The sequence below is a fragment of the Babylonia areolata genome, chromosome 26, assembly GCF_041734735.1.
Source record: "Babylonia areolata isolate BAREFJ2019XMU chromosome 26, ASM4173473v1, whole genome shotgun sequence".
In the NCBI taxonomy this organism is placed as follows: domain Eukaryota; kingdom Metazoa; phylum Mollusca; class Gastropoda; order Neogastropoda; family Buccinidae; genus Babylonia; species Babylonia areolata.
This window is the reverse complement of record NC_134901.1, coordinates 44,058,757-44,076,755: the sequence shown is the minus strand read 5'-3', so window position 1 is coordinate 44,076,755 and position 17,999 is coordinate 44,058,757. Positions and strand designations below refer to the sequence as shown.

Sequence of the window (17,999 nt, the reverse complement as noted above, 5' to 3'; positions counted from 1 at the left end):
TTTTTTTTTTGTTTTTGTTTTTTAATCTTTTTTTTGTGTGTGTCTGTCACCAGGGAGCCTACCACCCGTCCTTTGTCTACTCGCTGCAGGACATCGCCGATCTCCTGGAGTACGCCAGGATGCGAGGCATCCGAATCGTGCCGGAGTTTGATTCCCCAGGTAACCTGTCCACAGCATGTGAGAGGTGTGATTGATTTGATTGATATGGATATTTAAATAGCGCCTATCCTCGGTGGGAGACCCAGCTCTAAGCGCTTTACAAAACACGGGGTCATTTACACAACAAGGCTGCCTACCTGGGTAGAGCCGACTGACGGCTGCCATTGGGCGCTCATCATTCGTTTCCTGTGTCGTTCAATCATATTTCAAGCACGCACGCATACACACTCAGGCAAACATGTGATATTTAACATTTTACGTGTATGACCGTTTTTGTTTATTTACCCCACCATGTAGGCAGCCATACTCCGTTTTCGGGGGTGTGCATGCTGGGTATGTTCTTGTTTCCATAACCCACCGAACGCTGACATGGATTACAGGATCTTTAACGTGCGTATTTGATCTTCTGCGTGCGTATACACACGAAGGGGGTTCAGGCACTGGCAGGTCTGCACATATGTTGACCGGGGAGATTGGAAAAAATCTCCACCCTTTACCCACCAGGCGCCACCGAGATTCGAACCCGAGACCCTCAGATTGAAAGTCCATCGCTTTAACCATTCGGCGTGGGTGGGTGTGCCGGTCATCAGGGGCGTGGGTCGGGCGGCAAGCTGGAACAGGAAGCAGCATCATGTTATTACTACTCCTTTATCTGCTGCTGGCTGCTGAAGGACTGGGAATGGTGAAGTCTTAGTTATGAAAGAGACGAAGAAGGCTTGACACATGTGAAAATGAAAGGAAGATAAAACAAAGGTCACCTTGTAAAGATGCATACAGATGGTCACAGACACACACACACACACACACACACACACACACAGATACATAGACACACACAGATACAGACACACACACACACACAGACACGCATACATAGATATAGATACACACACACACACACACACACACACACACACACACTGAGTCGTAGAAATCAACACTTATCACCACCACCACCACCACCTTATATGATAATCAGTCGTGTCCGACTGTGACCATCAGAACAGCAGAGGAGGCAACTGCTGTTCCAACTATTTGGGTTAGAATTTGATTATCGTGGAGAGAGTGTTGCCCAAGTACATCCCCACTCTCTCAGCCAAGAGGGTTTTAGGACAGTCGGCGTTGGGATGGTTCCCAAAGGCCAACTAGCCCACAAGGCTGTACCACCACCTCCACCACCACCTTAACACCGACACACTTTTTGTTTTCTCACCCTCAAACTCACCCCTTACCCCCTCAACCACCACCCCTTAACTCTGAACCACCACCCCTTACCCCATAACCACCACCCCTTATCCCTTAACCACCACCCCTTACCCCTGAACCACCACCCCTTACCCCTGAACCACCTACCTCCTGAACCACCACCCCTTAACCCTTGAACCACCACCCCTTACCTCCTGAACCACCACCCCTTAACCCTTGAACCACCACCCCTTACCTCCTGAACCACCATCCCTTACCCCCTAACCACCATCCCTTAACCCTTGAACCACCACCCCTTACCCCTGAACCACCACCCCCTTACCCCCTAACCACCACCCCTTACCCCTTAATCACCACCCCTTACCCCTTAACCACCACCCCTTACCCCCTAACCACCACCCCTTACCCCCTAACCACCACCCCTTACCCCCTTAATCACCACCCCTTACCCCCTGAACCACCACCCCCTCCGTCCCCCCTCATCCACCCATTCACTGAAGTTTCACTAAACTTTACCGACACATTCACTTGTGATTTTGCAGACTATGATAGTTTTTTTTTTTCTTTTTTTTTCTTTTTTTTTAAACCAAAAATCGTTGGGCAGGTCACACGTACTCGTGGGGACTGAGCCGGCCAGAGCTGCTGACCCAGTGCTACTCGGGGTCGTCGCTGGTGAAGGGTTACCTGGGTCCCATCCAGCCGGTCAGAAACTCCACCTACCGCTTCCTGAAGACGCTGTTTGAGGAGGTGCTGCACGTCTTCAAGGACCAGTTCATCCACCTGGGGGGCGACGAGGTGCCCCTTGGATGCTGGTCAGTGGTGGGGTTCACTGTCGTTGTTGGTGGTGGTGATGCTCGTGTAGCGCCTGTCTTGTGGTCAATGTGTGTGTGTTTTTTGTGTTTTTTTTGGTTTTTTTTTGGTTAGAAATGTTTATAATGAACATTCTGTGAAATGACTTTGATATGACAGACATTTTAGGGGAAGAGGTAAGGCGTTGAACTTCTCACCCATTGTTCACCAGTGATCAGGGTTTTGGAGCCCCCTGTTTGGGCGTGGCGTTGTGTCCTCGGGGGGGGGAAATGCTCCCGATTTGCCTCACTCCTCCCAAGTGTCAGTGAGTGCCTGACTGCGGTCGGGGAAGGTTAATATGCCGGAAGGAAAGGGTTTGGCCCCGCCTCCTGTGACAAGCGTAAAACACAGTGGATATTAATTCACTGCCCCTGTTAGCTCTAAAAGAGTACAGGGCCTTTAAGCTTGTTTTGGCAGTGAAGAGGTGAGCTATAAAGGTGAATGTCACCACAGACCTTTAGCCTTGACCTTTAACCTTGTGTTGGCAGTGAAGAGGTTAGTTATAAGGTGTCTGTCACCACTGACCTTGAACCTTGTGTTGGCAGTGAAGAGGTTAGTTATAAGGTCACCACTGACCTTGAACCTTGTGTTGGCAGTGAAGAGGTTAGTTATAAGGTGCCTGTCACCACTGACCTTGAACCTTGTGTTGGCAGTGAAGAGGTTAGTTATAAGGTGCCTGTCACCACTGACCTTGAACCTCGTGTTGGCAGTGAAGAGGTTAGTTATAAGGTGCCTGTCACCACTGACCTTGAACCTTGTGTTGGCAGTGAAGAGGTTAGTTATAAGGTCACCACAGACCTTGAACCTTGTGTTGGCAGTGAAGAGGTTAGTTATAAGGTCACCACTGACCTTGAACCTTGTGTTGGCAGTGAAGAGGTTAGTTATAAGGTGCATGTCACCACTGACCTTGAACCTTGTGTTGGCAGTGAAGAGGTTAGTTATAAGGTCACCACAGACCTTGAACCTTGTGTTGGCAGTGAAGAGGTTAGTTATAAGGTGCCTGTCACCACTGACCTTGAACCTGTGTTGGCAGTGAAGAGGTTAGTTATAAGGTCACCACAGACCTTGAACCTTGTGTTGGCAGTGAAGAGGTTAGTTATAAGGTCACCACAGACCTTGAACCTTGTGTTGGCAGTGAAGAGGTTAGTTATAAGGTCACCACAGACCTTGAACCTCGTGTTGGCAGTGAAGAGGTGGATTACAAGGTGCGTGCGGCATGGTGTGTGTTGTGCAGGCAGTCCAACCCCGAGGTCAGCAAGTTTGGGGAGAAGCTGAGTCAGGAGGAGGGGCACGCCTACAGTGACCAGTCCCTCTACTTCGGCGGTACCTCCCCTGCCATGCGGCTGGTCTATGAGTACTACGTCAACAGGTCTGTGCTGTACTGTGTTGTGTTGTACTGTGTTGTGTTGTATTGTATTGTGTTGTACTGTATTGTATTGTGTTGTACTGTACTGTGTTGTGTTGTACTGTGTTGTGTTGTGTTGTACTGTGTTGTGTTGTACTGTACTGTGTTGTGTTGTACTGTCGTATTGTTCTGTGTTGTTTTGTGTTGTGTTGTACTGTGTTGTATTGAACTGTGTTGTACTGTGTTGTGTTGTACTGTGTTGTGTTGTATTGTACTGTCGTATTGTTCTGTGTTGTTTTGTGTTGTGTTGTACTGTGTTGTATTGTACTGTGTTGTATTGTACTGTGTTGTGTTGTGTTGTATTGTACTGTCATATTGTTCTGTGTTGTTTTGTGTTGTACTGTGTTGTGCTGTATTGGATTATGTTCTGTTGTATTGTACTGTATTGTGTTCTGTTGTATTGTGTTCTGTTGTGTTGTATTGTACTGTATTGAATTATATTTTATTGTTTTGAATTGTATTGTATTATATTCTACTATATTTTATTGTATTGTAGTTTGTATTGTATTGAATTGTATTATATTGTATTGTGTTGTACTGTATTGAACTGTATTGTACGTTTGTATTGTATTGAATTGTATTGTATTGTGTTGTACTGTATTGAATTGTATTGTACTGTACTGTTCTCCACTGCTCTGGCCTGTACTTTGCTGTATTATACTGTACTGTGTTGCCTTGTATTGGATTTCAATGAACTGCATTGCATTGTTTAGTATTACGTTTTTTGGGTTGCAGCCGATTTATCTGTGTGAAATTCTGGCTGCTCTTCCTGCGGAGAGTGAGTTGTCACAGTGCAGCACCACCCATATTTTTTGTTTTGTTTTTTTTTTTAACAGAGAAAGAATTTTGCCATGGACAACCCTTTTGTTGCCGTGTGTGCACTCAGGACCTCTGTTAATCGTCTCCTCCGAATGTCTGTTTATTGTTGGAGGGGCAGGAGGCTATGCACACATGCTTCTCTTTCTAGAATAGATGTACCTGTAAGAATTGATGACCGTTCCAGCTGTTAACGTCACTGGGTCGCCTGTCATGGAGAAACAAACGGGGGGGACGTTTTTTCACGGGGGGACAAAAAATTGCAAGTTGTGACTCATATCATTGTATGCACGGCGCCCAAGTCAACTTCCGTCTTGTGTGCGTGCAGGTTGATGAAGGACATCAAAAGTCTGGGAGAGAAACGCAACGGGGTCAAGTTCATCATGTGGCAAGAGGTCATGAACAACGACCTGAAGGTCAGTCAGATGTCCCTCCTCTTTGACTGTAGCCAGGGAGAAAGACGAGGACGGCATGGGTGGCAGACCTGTCCATATTAGATGGGTTTGCGTAGGGGTGTATTTTGCTGATAACCAGGTTTTCTTTTTCTGTTTTTTTCTCTTTATTTTACTTTATTTCGGTATGAAGACACTTCAGTTTAGCAGCCCCTGGCTCCTGCCAGCAAATCTTTTTAGCATTACGACAATCATTTACGTCCACCCATGAAATGGAAAAAGAGGCAAAGAGGGGTCATTTACGCAAAGAAAGACAGATTTTTAGAATTTTTTGTTTGTTTTGTTCAGTTGAGAAGAAAGCGGAAGGTGCTTCCTGACTCCTGTGAAGCACAGGAGTGGGAGAGTGAATCATGGACTGTACGATCAGCCCTCTCCTCCACAGGAATGTTAGAGAGGCGGAGAACGGCATCACGCTGCGCTAGCACAGTATTGAAGTGAAGGCTGGTAGCTGTGTCTGCAGCTGCCGTGAGACCAGATGCTACCCTATTGCCAAAAGTGTTTAACCTCTGGTCGGTGAAGAGGCCAGGCGGGACAGAGGAAGGAGACTTTTAGAGGCGTTTGATTGGCTGAGAGCGGACCGGGGCAAGACTGCTCATCTTTTCACTGTTAGCCGCGCGAAATTTGGCCAAGCAGAGCAAACCGATAGGCCTAGTTTGCATCAGTTTGACATGGTAAGTATATGTAACACCAAACATGGAGTATAATACAAACTCTTTCTTTTTGAAGCAGTTGTCACTGTCATTCCTGAAGACGTTCAGTGTACGAAGACAGACTTTGAGGTGAACAACTGACTGTCATGGCAGCAGTAATTGATGACAGTCAGCTAGCACACCACAGAATTGCCCTGTCTTCTTCCTTTCTTCTTCTGTGGTTAGTGAGCTGCAACTCTCACATTCAGCATATGCACGAGTGGGTTTTAATGTGCGTGATCATTGACTCACTTGTGTAAACAAAGTGAGTCTGTGCATGATCATTGACTCACTTGTGTAAACAAAGTGAGTCTGTGTTTTAACCCGGTGTTCAGTTGTCTGTGTGTGTCTGTGTGTCCGTGGTAAACTTTAACATTGACATTTTCTCTACAAATACTTTGTCAGTTGACACCAAATTTGGCATAAAAATAAGAAAAATTCAGTTCTTTCCAGTCATCTTGTTTAAAACAATATTGCACCTCTGGGATGGGCACAAAAAAAAAAGAAAAAAAAAGAAGAAGCCTAATTATATTCAAACTGCGTTTACTGTTATATTTATATTTTTTGTATTCTCTAAACTTGGCACTTTGACCTCTTATTCTGACACAACAACAAGAGGAGTCATTATTATCATTTTTTGTTCAAACAGGAACTTCTTTTGCTAAGCATGGAATTTTTATTTATTTTGCAAACGTTTTGGTGCAGATAGTAAAAAAAAGGGAAGTTACTCTGTAATTAATGCTAGGGGACTTAATTTGCTTTAAACTGATCTTTCTGATCTTAAACATTACATTTTGAAATTATACTCAGTACATAAAAAGCTTGGATTTTTTTTTTTAAAAGTGTATCACAAGTGAGTCTTGAAGGCCTTGCCTCTCTTGTTTTTATTGAAATGAACTTTGATGCCTGCTTGGGTGCAGGCTGGTAAAACTGGGGAAAGGGTTCAGTAACCTGATAACCACTGGGCACTCCAGCCCCATCCCCTCCGCCCCCTATCCCCCCAGCGCCAAGTCATGCTGACTGTTCTGACTGACGGAGAGGGTGGTGGTTGTCACAGCTGCCGAACGACACACTGATCCAGGTGTGGATGGGGGACATGGCTGATGTGAGCAAGGCCATCGGCAAGGGCTACAACGTGCTGTACTCCTCCTGCTGGTACCTGGACCACGTGGAGTACGGCGTCAAGTGGCCCAAGTACTACAGCTGCGACCCTGCCGACGCCAGCTATGGTCAGTGGATTTGTCGGCCTGGGGTCTTGTGTGTGTGTGTGTGGTGGTGAAAGGGGTGGGGGAGGTTGGGTGAGGTGGGGGGGGGGGGGTTGGAGGAGGAGGGGTAGCCCCCTAGATATAATTTGATGTACAGTGCTTATGTAGCATACACTTGATGGAGTCTCCCGTCGGACTGACGGATGAGTAGGCAGGCAGGCTTATCTGTCGGTGTGTGTCCTTACATGGGAGAAGAGGCTGATTCTGGATGTGCAGCACTTCCCACAGGTGTTGTGTTGCAAGGGAAAACGTCTCCAGAAGTTGAGCCCTGCTTCCTTCGCTCACGCTTCTCCGTAATGGCCAGAGTTCTCTTGTTTTCAAACGTTTTTATGCCACTAGAGCACAGCATCCTCCAGCGAGAGCAGTCAAGGGCATCAGATTCCCAGGAAGCGATGTCTATGTCACAGGCTTTGAGGTTTGTCTTCAAGGTGTCCCTGAAGCGCTTGCAGGGTCTTCCAAGTTCACGGTGGCCTTCCTTCAGCTGGCCATACAAAAGCATCTTCGGGATCCTGCTGTCTGTCATGCGGACAACGTGTCCTGTCCAGCGTAGCTGGCGCTGGATCAGCAGGCTTCCGTTGCTGGGCAGGCCGCTCCTCTCAAGGACCTTGAGGTTGGAGACCCTGTCTTGCCACTTTATGCCGAGGATCTTTTGCAGGCATCTTTGGTGAAGCTGCTCAAGTTGTTGAATATGACGGCGATACGTCGTCCATGTTTCACAGCAGTACAACAAGGTGGTCAGCACAGCAGCTCTGTTCCTACACTTCCTTCCTTACTTAATGCATGCTATGAACTCTGGTATGTTGGGTTGCAATGAAGAGCTGCCACTCGTCTGTTTTGGGCCAGTCTGATAATGATAATTCAGTAACAGTGGCTTTGCAGGAGGGGGTAGTGGGTAAGGGTGGATGGTGTGGTCCTCCGTGTGTGATTTGATGTACAGTTCTTACACGACAAATATGTTGAAATACTTACTTCCTTACTTAATGCCCCTTATGCATTGTGGCATCTTGGGTTGCAATGAAGAGGGTGGGGGAGGGTAGCCCTCCAGATATAATTTGATGTACAGTTCTTACGTAACGTGAAAAAAAACATACTAACTTCCAAACCTAATGCCTGCTGTGCTCTCTGGCGTTGTTGGGTAGCAATGAAGAGGGGGGAAGGGTATATATAATTTGATGCACAGTTCTTATGTAACATATGAAAATTACACTTACTTCCTTACTTAATGGCCATTATGCACTGTGGCATGTTGGGTAGCAGTGAAGAACTGTCACTCTTGTCTGTTTTGGGCCAGTCTAAGAATAATGATGATGATAATAATAATGATAATGATACAATAACAGTTTATTCCATATGGCGTTGTAATACAAGCAGAAGCAAGCTCTAAGCGCTTTTAAAGAAATGTATTCTGTATCTTTTATTATTATTATTGTTTATTTTGTTTTGTAAATCCAATGCTTAAAATTGAGTAAACAGATACGATGAAGTAGAAACATCAAAAAAAGGAGAAAAAAAAAGAAAAGAGTCATTAAAAAAAATCTGTGAGTGGATCGATCCAGGTGGTAGTATTGTTGTTGTAGTTGGTGCTAGATACTTGATGTTGACTTGTTTCCCGCCTAACATCACCTTCATGTGTGTGTGTGTGGTATGGAGAGTGCACTTGTGTGGTGCCCCCACACCAGATGGTTGCATGCTATTGGTGTACATGCACTTTTACCTGCACCTTGTCATCATATGTACCTACCTTGTTGCATGCAGTTGCTGCATGTGGATGTGTGCAGGGCATGGCAGTTTGAAAGGATGCTTCCTTGTTGACTTTGTTGACAATAACAACAGCAAAAAAATGTTGGGAAATTTACAGGATGAAAAAAAGGCTTGATCAGAACAAGGAGGTGATCTGTGTATTTGTTTTGCTTTCAAAGTGGATTTCCTAAAGAATTCTGTCAGGGTCATCAGACCTGATGTGTATTTGTTTTGCTTTCAAAGAGGATTTCCTAAAGAATTCTGTCAGGGTCATCAGACCTGATGTGTATTTGTTTTGCTTTCAAAGAGGATTTCCTAAAGAATTCTGTCAGGGTCATCAGACCTGATGTGTATTTGTTTTGCTTTCAAAGAGGATTTCCTAAAGAATTCTGTCAGGGTCATCAGACCTGATGTGTATTTGTTTTGCTTTCAAAGAGGATTTCCTAAAGAATTCTGTCAGGGTCATCAGACCTGATGTGTATTTGTTTTGAATCAGACCTGATATATATTTGTTTTACTTTCAAAGCGGATTTCCTAAAGAATTCTGTCAGGGTCATCAGACCTGATGTGTATTTGTTTTACTTTCAGAGCGGATTTCCTAAATAAAAGAAATCTGCCAGGGGCAGCGCTTTTGTTGCCGTATCTTTTATATATATATTTATGTTGTTGTTGTTGACATGCTGCACACTGGACCTTTCATTTATCATTTGATCTGAAAGACCAGCAGCCAGACCACCACTCAAAGTCCAGTGGAGCGGGGGAGTAATAATTCCAGTCCGGTGTTTAGGACTCAAACCTGTGGACATGTGCCACCTGGTTGGGTGCATTACCACCTGGTCACACTGCTCCCCTGATTATAGCTGTCATGTGTATGACCCAAGTAAATGTGTGTGCACGCACGTGTGTTTGTTCGTGCATGTGTGTGCAGTGCATGTGTGTGTGTATGTGTGCACGTGTGTGTGTGCGTGTACGTATGTGTCCTTTGTTTTGCCCATTTAAATGAACTCAGGCTTTTAAAAAAAATGAAGATCTGATAGATAGAACCCACTTGCAAGTTTTTGTCAGACATGAAAGCTGGGTCAGTGTGTGGTTGTCTGCTCTTTGCTGCACCACCACCCGTTGGACAGCGACCTCAAACAAAATTCCTGGTCGCTACATCCACCCCTTCAAGCGTTACGGAGTATCCAGAAGTAAATCTGAGGGTGGTCCTTTGAGCAGGGGGTGTGGGGGGCGGGACGGGACTCCTTGGTGCGAGGGAGTGCTGGTGGTGGGGTGGATGTTGCGGGGGCTTGGTGCCTACCTTGTTAACTGACATGGTACTCTCTGGGAAACACGTCGGTGCTTTGGTGGTTTTTTTGACTCACTTGTGTAAACAAAGTAAGTCTATGTTTTAACCCGGTGTTCGGTTGTCTGTGTGTGTGTGTGTGTCCGTGTGTCTGTGTGTCCGTGGTAAACTTTAACATTGACATTTTCTCTGCAAATACTTTGTCAGTTGACACCAAATTTGGCATAAAAATAGGAAAAATTCAGTTCTTTCCAGTCATCTTGTTTAAAACAATATTGCACCTCTGGGATGGGCACAAAAAAAAAAAAGAAAAAAAAAGAAGCCTAATTATATTCAAACTGCATTTACTGTTATATTTATATTTTTTGTATTCTCTAAACTTGGCACTTTGACCTCTTATTCTAACACAACAACAAGAGGAGTCATTATTATTATTTTGTTGTTCAAACAGGAACTTCTTTTGCTAAGCATGGAAGTTTTATTTATTTTTGCCAACGTTTTGGTGCAGATAGTAAAAAAAAGGGAAGTTACTCTGTAATTAATGCTAGGGGACTTAATGTATCACAAGTGAGTCTTGAAGGCCTTGCCTCTCTTGTTTCCCTTTAGAGCATGGGGTGTTGGGGTCAGGTTTTGTTTGTTTTACACCAGTGGGTGTGTTTTTTATTCTGTTTTGGTTTATTGTTTTGTTGGTTGTGTTTGAAAAGAGGGATTTCCTATTGGGTTGTTTTCATTTTGTGTTTTGTTTTGTTTATTGCTTATTGTTTTTTTTTTTGTTGTTGTTGTTGTTGTCATTATTGTTATTGAATCATGCGTTTGTTCTTCTGATGATCGGTCACCTCCCTCAACACTATCCCACATCAGTACATTTCACGACTTCTATTTTCGACAAATCAAACACTTACAATATGCACTGGTAACCCCCACCCCCCACCCCCACCCCCACCCCCCCAAAAAAATACAAAAAAGACCAGCGAACAAACAATAAAGACAACAAAAACAAAGTGAAACAAACAACAACAGAAAAAAAAACACGAGCATTCAATCCCACAATCAATCATGGGACAATCAATCCACGCTTCCTCACATCCCTTTCACCACCTCCAAACTATAATGTTGTGAATCATGCGTTTGTTCTTCTTTTGTTTATTGTTGTACATTTTGCTCAGGGTTTAGTTAACATAATATGTGTACAGCATGCGCAGCCACTTGCATACACATGTGGATGACCATATTTTTTCATATATGGCTTCTCTCTCTCTCTCTCTCTCTATCTCTCCCTCTCTCTCTCCCTCTCTCTCTCTCCCTCTCCCCCCTCTCTCTCTCCCTCCCTCCCCCTCTCTCTCCTCTCTCTCTCTTCCCCCCCTCTCTCCCTCCCTCCCCCTCTCTCCTCTCTCTCTCTTCCCCCCCCCCCTCTCTCTCTCCCTCCCTCCCTCTCTCTCTCTCTCTCTGTTTCGTACAGATGTGAGCGATGTTGTGTCTCTCAGTTTGATGCTGTGTTATACTTGTACATTATACATGTATTAGGCGATTGTTAAACAGATTTAACAGATCATAAATGAGTTGTTTTGGTTGTTTTTTTTTAAAAAATAATTAAAACATGGTCCCCCCACCCTCCCCCCTCCCCCCAAAAAAGACTGAAAACATGGTGCGAAACAGACTGAAAACAGACTGAAAACATGGTGCGAAACAGACTGAAAACATGGTGTGAAAACAGATATGAAACTGAATATAAAATGTGACAGGTTATAGCCAGATTGAGGCTGAAGGCAAGTTTTAGTTTAGTTTAGTTTAGTTTTGTTGTTTTGAACAGTGGTGTAGGCTGCAGGCAAGGAGAATGAAAAGAGAGGACAAGACCAGTATCAGTATCAGTAGCTCAAGGAGGCGTCACTGCGTTCGGACAAATCCATATACGCTACACCACATCCGCCAAGCAGATGCCTGACCAGCAGCGTAACCCAACGCACTTAGGCCTTGAGAAAAAAGAAAAAAGAGAGAAAAAAAAAAGAAGACCACACCAATGACGGTTAGACACAAGCCTCTACAGTTTTGAAAAAAAAAAAAAAAAAAAAATTTTTTATTTTTTTAAATTATTCTATTTTATTTTTTACTTTCTGCCCTCGACTACAAAGGACAAAGCAGAAAAAAGGAAAGAAAAAGAAACAAGCAAAGGATAATCAGTGGGTGGTCAGCATGGAAAGAAGCTGCAGAGATTCGCACACGCATGTACGCACGTACACATGCACATGCGCGGTACAGAGAACTGAACAGAATAAAAAAAATTAAAAAAAGCATGTCTCAAGTCATTGCAGTAGATTGGAGTTTGGACGATAGGAAAAACAAATAAAACTACACGCGGGAAAAAATACCAAAAAAAATGGGTGGCGCTGTAGTGTAGCGACGCGCTCTCCCTGGGGAGAGTAGCCCGAATTTCACACAGAGAAATCTGATGTGATAAAAAGAAATATAAATACAAATACAACTGGAAATGGCATACTGGGGTTTTGGTTTTTGGTTTTCTGCTTGGCTTTTTACTCCTAGGTTGCAGAAAAATGCTGGTAGATTGTCTTCTTTTTTTTCTTTTCTTTCTTTCTTTTTTTTTTTTTTAATCCTGCATTTGAATTCTTATTGTTCATGAGTTGGTTTTTGTTTGTATTCCGTTTTGCAGGATGTTTGTGTTGAGATTGACAGAAACGGTTGTCACGGGGGTCAGGAAGTGGTGCATTCTGTTGCATTCTTTGTTGAAAGCAAAAAAAAAAGAGAAAGAAAGAAGAAAAGTCTTTGGGTTTTATCAGTGTTCCTTTTTTTTTTTGTTGGCTTGTTTTGCTTTCTTGTTTTTTAGTTGTAGTTAATTTTTTCTTTTCATTTTTTTTCTGTCAGATGACAATTTCATTGAAGTTTGTGTGTGTATGTGCGTGCGTGTGTAATTTTTTTTCATATCTTATATGGGATTTCTATATCTTCCACTTTTGACTGTTGCTTATCAAGGCGTTTTTTTTAAGAAGATATTTTGATATCACGAGCCATCCTGGCTGACATTTCTTCACAGAATGTTACTGTTATTGGTGTTATTATATACTCATCAGCGCATGCTCATTTATTCGTTGAATTCTAATACCATTGATCTTATAATCATGATGACATACTGATATTGTTCATGAAAGTTTAACACTAATAGTTGGTGACTTTATCTTGATATCACTGCTTGTATTATGAATGTAAGCTCATTATTCACCGACAGTTGTTTATTGAGATTTGATATTTGCTCTTCATGAACACATAGTACTTGCTGGCATGGAAAGAACACAAAAAGTTTATTGCTTTGGAATATGAATGCATAATTTTTGTGTGAACTTGTGCACTTTTTTTCTTTTCACGTTATGTACAGTTTGAAAAATGATTGTTTGAAATGCAATGATTAGAAGGAATTGAAGGTGGTTTTGTTTCCCCGTTTGTCAGTAATGATTGTTTGAAATGCAGTGATTAGAAGGAATTGAAGGTGGTTTTGTTTCCCCGTTGGTCAGTAATGATTGTTTGAAATGCAGTGATTAGAAGGAATTGAAGGTGGTTTTGTTTCCGCGTTTGTCAGTAATGATTGTTTGAAATGCAGTGATTAGAAGGAATTGAAGGTGGTTTTGTTTCCCCGTTTGTCAGTAATGATTGTTTGAAATGCAGTGATTAGAAGGAATTGAAGGTGGTTTTGTTTCCACGTTTGTCAGTAATGATTGTTTGAAATGCAATGATTAGAAGGAATTGAAGGTGGTTTTGTTTCCGCGTTTGTCAGTAATGATTGTTTGAAATGCAGTGATTAGAAGGAGATGAAGGTGGTTTTGTTTCCGCGTTTGTGAGTAATGATTGTTTGAAATGCAATGATTAGAAGGAATTGAAGGTGGTTTTGTTTCCGCGTTTGTCAGTAATGATTGTTTGAAATGCAGTGATTAGAAGGAGATGAAGGTGGTTTTGTTTCCGCGTTTGTCAGTAATGATTGTTTGAAATGCAGTGATTAGAAGGAATTGAAGGTGGTTTTGTTTCCCCGTTTGTGAGTAATGATTGTTTGAAATGCAGTGATTAGAAGGAATTGAAGGTGGTTTTGTTTCCCCGTTTGTCAGTAATGATTGTTTGAAATGCAGTGATTAGAAGGAATTGAAGGTGGTTTTGTTTCCGCGTTTGTCAGTAATGATTGTTTGAAATGCAGTGATTAGAAGGAATTGAAGGTGGTTTTGTTTCCCCGTTTGTCAGTAATGATTGTTTGAAATGCAGTGATTAGAAGGAATTGAAGGTGGTTTTGTTTCCACGTTTGTCAGTAATGATTGTTTGAAATGCAATGATTAGAAGGAATTGAAGGTGGTTTTGTTTCCGCGTTTGTCAGTAATGATTGTTTGAAATGCAGTGATTAGAAGGAGATGAAGGTGGTTTTGTTTCCGCGTTTGTGAGTAATGATTGTTTGAAATGCAATGATTAGAAGGAATTGAAGGTGGTTTTGTTTCCGCGTTTGTCAGTAATGATTGTTTGAAATGCAGTGATTAGAAGGAGATGAAGGTGGTTTTGTTTCCCCGTTTGTCAGTAATGATTGTTTGAAATGCAGTGATTAGAAGGAATTGAAGGTGGTTTTGTTTCCCCGTTTGTCAGTAATGATTGTTTGAAATGCAGTGATTAGAAGGAATTGAAGGTGGTTTTGTTTCCTGTTTGTCAGTAATGATTGTTTGAAATGCAGTGATTAGAAGGAATTGAAGGTGGTTTTGTTTCCCCGTTTGTCAGTAATGATTGTTTGAAATGCAATGATTAGAAGGAATTGAAGGTGGTTTTGTTTCCCTGTTTGTCAGTAATGATTGTTTGAAATGCAGTGATTAGGAGGAATTGAAGGTGGTTTTTGTTTCCCGATTTGTCAGTAATGATTGTTTGAAATGCAGTGATTAGAAGGAATTGAAGGTGGTTTTGTTTCCGCGTTTGTCAGTAATGATTGTTTGAAATGCAGTGATTAGAAGGAATTGAAGGTGGTTTTGTTTCCTGTTTGTCAGTAATGATTGTTTGAAATGCAGTGATTAGAAGGAATTGAAGGTGGTTTTGTTTCCCCGTTTGTCAGTAATGATTGTTTGAAATGCAGTGATTAGAAGGAATTGAAGGTGGTTTGTCAGTAGGAAAATTAGAAAAGAAAGATCCATCTACCACATAGATCACTTGACAGTGTTGTCCTGCAGTGATACACTGTGGTGAGCTTGTCATTTCTCTGATGAAGGTACACACAAGAGAATATGTTGGTGGTGTGTGCGTGTGTGTGATGTGGGCAGAATATATCGCATCAGTGATGTGTGTGTGATGGGGGCAGGACATCACATGTGTGTGTGTGATGTGGGCAGAATATATCGCATCAGTGATGTGGGCAGGATATCACATGATGTGTGTGTGATGAGGGCAGAATATATCGCATCAGTGATGTGTGTGTGATGTGGGCAGGATATCACATGATGTGTGTGTGATGAGGGCAGAATATATCACATCAGTGATGTGTGTGTGATGTGGGCAGGATATCACATGTGTGTGTGATGAGGGCAGAATATATCACATCAGTGATGTGTGTGTGATGTGGGTAGGATATTACATGATGTGTGTGTGATGAGGGCAGAATATATCACATCAGTGATGTGTGTGTGTGATGTGGGCAGGATATCACATGATGTGTGTGTGATGAGGGCAGAATATATCACATCAGTGATGTGTGTGTGATGTGGGCAGGATATCACATGATGTGTGTGTGATGAGGGCAGAATATATCGCATCAGTGATGTGTGTGTGATGTGGGTAGGATATCACATGTGTGTGATGTGGGCAGGATATTACATGATGATGTGTGTGATGTGGACAGGATATCACATGATGATGTGTGTGATGAGGGCAGAATATATCACATCAGTGATGTGTGTGTGATGTGGGTAGGATATCACATGATGTGTGTGATGTGGACAGGATATTACATGATGATGTGTGTGATGTGGACAGGATATCACATGATGATGTGTGTGATGTGGACAGGATATTACATGATGATGTGTGTGATGTGGACAGGATATCACATGATGATGTGAGTGATGTGGGCAGGATATCACATGATGTGTGTGATGTGGGCAGGATATTACATGATGATGTGTGTGATGTGGACAGGATATCACATGATGATGTGTGTGATGTGGGCAGGATATCACATGATGATGTGTGTGATGTGGGCAGGATATCACATGATGATGTGTGTGATGAGGGCAGAATATATCACATCAGTGATGTGTGTGTGATGTGGGTAGGATATTACATGATGATGTGTGTGATGTGGACAGGATATTACATGATGATGTGTGTGATGTGGACAGGATATTACATGATGATGTGTGTGATGTGGACAGGATATTACATGATGATGTGTGTGATGTGGACAGGATATTACATGATGATGTGTGTGATGTGGACAGGATATCGCATGATGATGTGTGTGATGTGGGCAGGATATCGCATGATGATGTGTGTGATGTGGACAGGATATCGCATGATGTGTGTGATGTGGGCAGGATATCACATGATGTGGGCAGGATATCGCATGATGATGTGTGTGATGTGGGCAGGATATCGCATGATGATGTGTGTGATGTGGGCAGGATATCGCATGATGATGTGTGTGATGTGGGCAGGATATCGCATGATGATGTGTGTGATGTGGGCAGGATACTCCATCGATGAGAAGAAGGTGAAGGGGGGGGAGGCCTGTCTGTGGTCAGAGTACATTGACAACGAGAACCTGGTGCAGACCACCTGGTGAGTGCACAGCAGTGTGTGTGTGTGTGTGTGTGTGTGTGTGTGTGTGTAAATGTATCTGTGTGAGTTTGTGTGTGTGTGTGTTGGGGAGTGGGGATGGGTGTGTGTGTGTAAATGTATCTGTGTGAGTTTGTGTGTGTGTGTGTGTTGGGGAGTGGGGATGGGTGTGTGTGTGTGTGTGTGTGTGTAAATGTATCTGTGTGAGTTTGTGTGTGTGTGTGTTGGGGAGTGGGGATGGGTGTGTGTGTGTGTGTGTGTAAATGTATCTGTGTGAGTTTGTGTATCTGTGTGAGTTTGTGTGTGTATCTGTGTGAGTTTGTGTGTGTGTGTGTTGGGGAGTGGGGATGGGTGTGTGTGTGTGTGTGTGTAAATGTATCTGTGTGAGTTTGTGTATCTGTGTGAGTTTGTGTGTGTGTGTGTTGGGGAGTGGGAATAGGGGGGGGGTGTATGTGTGTGTGTGGGGGTAAATGTATCTGTGTGAGTTTGTGTGTGTGTGTGTGTTGGGGAGTGGGGATGGGGGGGTATGTGTGTGTGTGTGTGTGTGTAAATGTATCTGTGTGAGTTTGTGTGTGCGTGTGGTGGGGATGGGGGTGGGGGAGTGTGTGTGTGTGTGTGTGTAAATGTATCTGTGTGAGTTTGTGTGTGTGTGTGTTGGGGAGTGGGAATGGGAGGGGGGGTGTATGTGTGTGTGTGTGTAAATGTATCTGTGTGAGTTTGTGTGTGTGATGTGTGTGTGTAAATGTATCTGTGTGAGTTTGTGTGTGTGTGTGTTGGGGAGTGGGAATGGGGGGGGGGTGTATGTGTGTGTGTGTGTAAATGTATCTGTGTGAGTTTGTGTGTGTGATGTGTGTGTGTAAATGTATCTGTGTGTGTGTTTGTGTGTGTGTGTATGTGTGAGTACATATCAGGAGGGGTGCTGTTGAAATCACCCACTCACAAGTATTTCAAACACATAGACAACAGACAAACCCCCAAAAGGGGGTTGGAATGTACAGTATTGCAAGAAATGAGTCACTTGGGTTACATACATGCTAGCATATTTTAATGCCCACATATGTGTGTGTGGTGAGCACTTGCGCATGTGTGTGTGTGTTGAGGCATAAGCATGTTTGAAAACAAGATACGTCCAGGAATTTCCTGCATCATTGAAGATGATGGTATGATGATGCATCAAGCATTTATGAATAAATTATTTCTCTCCCCGAACACCAGGCCGCGAGCGTCGGCAGTTGCAGAGAGGCTGTGGAGCAGTAAGGACACCCGGAACCTGGATCAGGCCGGGGAGAGACTCTCAGAGCACAGGTGTCGCATGTTGAGGTGAGTCATTCTCTCTGA

At 43.3% G+C, this 17,999-nt stretch overlaps 1 protein-coding gene across 2 annotated transcripts in view; it reads left to right on the top strand.

Annotated features, from left to right (window-relative positions):
* Positions 1 to 17,999, top strand: part of LOC143300402 (uncharacterized) — a 51,337-nt gene that overhangs the window by 20,008 nt on the left and 13,330 nt on the right. For both annotated transcript variants that reach the window (XM_076614039.1, XM_076614040.1), the window contains exons 9-15: positions 54 to 159; positions 1,970 to 2,177; positions 3,449 to 3,583; positions 4,764 to 4,851; positions 6,634 to 6,805; positions 16,574 to 16,664; positions 17,877 to 17,981. In XM_076614039.1, coding sequence (XP_076470154.1) covers positions 54 to 159; positions 1,970 to 2,177; positions 3,449 to 3,583; positions 4,764 to 4,851; positions 6,634 to 6,805; positions 16,574 to 16,664; positions 17,877 to 17,981 — 905 coding nt within the window. The remainder of the gene's footprint in view (positions 1 to 53; positions 160 to 1,969; positions 2,178 to 3,448; positions 3,584 to 4,763; positions 4,852 to 6,633; positions 6,806 to 16,573; positions 16,665 to 17,876; positions 17,982 to 17,999) is intronic.